Consider the following 3617-nt stretch of genomic DNA (forward strand, 5'->3'; position numbering starts at 1 on the left):
TACACAGGATCTCAGCTCCTTATTCAAACAAACACCCAGTCAGCAAAAAAAGCAGAAAGTGAATAAGAAAGGGGGTAAAGATTTTAGAATTAAGAAACAAACAACAATTAAATAAAGACTGTCTTTGCCTGGGAGGAGTTACATGAGAACTGCTAGGCAGAAGCTGAGGAGCACTTTATTGCTTCTTAGGAACATTGAGTCATGAATTTCCAGACTACATCACTGATCTCTTTGTTCCTCAAGCTGTAGATGAGGGGGTTCACTGCTGGAGGCACCACTGTGTATGGAACTGCCACCACCAGATCCAGCGATGGGGAGGAGATGGAGCGAGGTTTCACGTGGGCAAACCTTGCAGTGCTGACAAACAGGGAGACGACAGCCAGGTGAGGGAGGCTCTTCTCCCAAGGGACGGGGGACAGGACAAGAGGGAATGGCCTCAAGCTCCGCCAGCGGAGATTTAGGCTGGACATTAGGAAAACATTTTTCCCAGAAAGGGTCATTGGGCACTGGCAGAGGCTGCCCAGGGAGGGGGTTGAGTCCCCTTCCCTGGAGGGGTTTAAGGGACGGGTGGACGAGGTGCTGAGGGACACGGTTTAGTGTTTAATAGGAATGGTTGGACTCAATGATCCGGTGGGTCTCTTCCAACCTGGTTATTCTATGATTTTATGAGCCAGCAGTGGCCCAGGTGGCCCAGAAGGCCAATGGCATCTTGGCTTGGATCAGACATGGCGTGACTAGCAGGTCCAGGGAGGTTCTTCTCCTTCTGGACTCAGCACTGGTGAGACCGCTCCTCGAATCCTGGGGTCAGTTCTGGGCCCCTCACCACAAGAAGGATGTTGAGGCTCTGGAGCGAGTCCAGAGAAGAGCAACAAAGCTGGTGAGGGGGCTGGAGAACAGGCCTGATGAGGAACGGCTGAGAGAGCTGGGGGTGTTTAGCCTGGAGAAGAGGAGGCTGAGGGGAGACCTCATTGCTCTCTATAACTCCCTGAAAGGAGGTTGTAGAGAGGAGGGAGCTGGGCTCTTCTCCCAAGTGACAGGGGACAGGACAAGAGGGAATGGCCTCGGGCTCCTCCAGGGGAGGTTCAGGATGGACATCAGGCAAAAATGTTTCCCAGAAAGGGTCATTGGGCAGTGGCAGAGGCTGCCCAGGGAGGGGGTTGAGTCACATTTCCTGGAGGGGTTTAAGGGACGGGTGGACGAGATGCTGAGGGGTCTGATTTAGTGACTGATGGGAATGGTTGGACTTGATGATGCAGTGGGTCCTTTCCAACCTGGTGATTCTATGATTCTATGAAATACAGAGAGCATGGGTTGCTGTTTACTCAGTTACTTGGTTACAAATGGAAAGAAGAGAGTGAATTAAAAAGGTGATGAGAATGTAAACTTAAAAAAACCCAACACCACCATCAATAAAATAAGGCAGTGTGCACCTTTAGTGAGTCACATGATAACTGCAGTGAAGCAGAAGTTCAGGAGTTCATTGCTTCAGTGTAAAATCCAGTTATCAGCTTCCACGTTGCATCCTTGAGCTGCTGGTTCCTCCAGCTGTAGATGAGGGGGTTCACTGCTGGAGGAACCACGGAGTAGACAAATGACACCACCAGGTCGAAGGATGGGGAGATCGAAGAGGGCTTCAGGTCAGTGAAAGTGCCCGTGCTGATAAACAGGGAGACCACAGCCAGGTGAGGGAGGCACGTGGAGAAGGTTTTGTGCCGTCCCTGCTCTGAGGACATCCTCAGCACAGCCCTGAAGATCTGCACATAGGACACCACAATGAAAACAAAACAGCCAAAGACTATTAAGATACTGACCACAAGAAGCCAAGCTTCCCTGAGGTAGGAGTGTGAGCAGGAGAGCTTGAGGATCTGGGGGATTTCACAGAAGAACTGGTCCACAGCATTGCCCTGGCAGAGGGGCAGGGAAAATGTACTGGCCGTGTGCAGCAGAGAAGAGAGAAACCCAGCACCCCAGGCAGCTGCTGCCATGTGGACACAAGCTCTGGTGCCCAGGAGGGTCCCGTAGTGCAGGGGTTTGCAGATGGCAACGTAGCGGTCATAGGACATGACTGTGAGAAGAGAAACCTCTGCTGAAATGAAGAAGTCAAACAGAAAGAATTGGGCAACACATCCTTCATATGAGATTTCTCTGGTATCCCAGAGGGAATTGGCCATGGATTTGGGGACAGTGGTGGAGATGGATCCCATGTCGAGGAGGGCGAGGTTGAGGAGGAAGAAGTACATGGGGGTGTGGAGGTGGTGGTCCCAGGCGATGGTGATGATGATGAGGCCGTTTCCCAGGAGGGCAGCCAGGTAGATGCCCAGGAAGAGCCAGAAGTGCAGGAGCTGCAGCTCCCGTGAGTCTGCGAATGGCAGGAGGAGGAACTGGGTGATGGAGCTGCTGTTGGACATCTGCTGCATCTAGGCATTGGGCACTGTTGAGGGAGGAAAGGACAGTGACAAGTTAAGGGAGCCTTCTCTAAGCCAAATGAAAGTAATTTCTCATTACCCCCTTCCCCCTACCCCCGCCTCCATCAGCGCCTCTGCTGCACTCAGAGAGATAAGAGGGAGTCCTGCGAGGTGAGAGCATTGTCTGGCTCAGTGCAGAGGGAGAGGAACTGCTCTGTCCTTGCTCTTGTTCCCAGCTGCCCTGGGCTTGCACGTTTCTGAGATCGAGGGGGATCACACTCCCGTGTTACCCTCAAACCACTCAATGTCCACCTCACACCACTCAATGTCTCACCCTTTCCTAAGGTCTCAGCACCCACTTTCATCCTAGGACACACACAGCTCATTCACACGCCCAACAGCATTTTGTGTCTCATACCATCTCTGTGCTTCTCTGAAGGGCATCTCTGTAACACAGGATGTAAACTCTCCCTCCCAGAACCTTTCTGGCTTTAGTTTCTCCTCATTCCCTGATCCTATCCCTGCTGCCTGGAGGTTTTCCTCCAGTGATGTGTTTCCCTGTCGCACGTTTTTTCCCTGCTCACAAACCCCATCCCAGCCCCTTGGCACTCCCCTACACAAACCTGCCTGTTTGCAGGGCACTGCCTGGGCACGTGGTCCTGTTTGGAGGCTCCAGAGGGAAGAACAACTTGGTGGGGCCAGCAGAGGTGATGCTGGTCCATAGGCAGAGGAGGGGCTCAAGGTGGTTTGGGAGACTCCTATCCCAAATCCCTTCCTTGTCCTTTCCACTGAACAGTCCATTCAGTTTTTCTAAGGTGATTTGGAATGGTCCTGATCGACGCAGCAACCTCTGGACAGCAAAATACGCTCTCCTGCAGGAGGTGCCTCTTGCATCCACAGCTTCTCCCTGCAGCAAAATTGTCCTGCACCCAGACTTACCATGTCAAGGACTGTGAAGATTTCTCCTCCAGTCAGCCCTCAGTCATCCTCCTGACCACCTTTAAGCTCCCTCTGCCTTGCTGGTCTCTCCATGAGAAACCCTGGGAGTTCCCTTCTCCCTGCTGTCTTTGCAGAGGAGCTGCTCCTCGCCAGAGCTCGCTCTTTGTAGCTCTGTCCACTTGCCCTGAGCTCCCTCAGTCCCAGGAGCCCAGCCCAGCTCAGCAGCAGAGGAGCAGCCCAGGGCATTTTAATGACCCCTCTGGTGGGTTGGAT

General features: G+C 52.8%; 1 protein-coding gene across 1 annotated transcript; it reads right to left on the bottom strand.

Annotated features, from left to right (window-relative positions):
• Window positions 1-1450: 1450 nt before the first annotated feature.
• LOC138732659 (olfactory receptor 14A16-like) lies at window positions 1451-2432 on the bottom strand. The gene has a single exon (XM_069879301.1). It carries the CDS (start codon window positions 2415-2417, stop codon window positions 1470-1472), a length of 948 nt encoding a protein of 315 aa, XP_069735402.1. The 5' UTR covers window positions 2418-2432; the 3' UTR covers window positions 1451-1469.
• Window positions 2433-3617: the final 1185 nt, after the last annotated feature.

The sequence above is a fragment of the Phaenicophaeus curvirostris genome, chromosome 34 (genome assembly GCF_032191515.1).
Source record: "Phaenicophaeus curvirostris isolate KB17595 chromosome 34, BPBGC_Pcur_1.0, whole genome shotgun sequence".
Lineage (NCBI taxonomy): Eukaryota > Metazoa > Chordata > Aves > Cuculiformes > Cuculidae > Phaenicophaeus > Phaenicophaeus curvirostris.

What these genes read in the sequence shown, in the direction of transcription:
- LOC138732659 (XM_069879301.1), bottom strand. Translation starts at nt 2,417, where the DNA reads ATGCAGCAGATGTCCAACAGCAGCTCCATCACCCAGTTCCTCCTCCTG.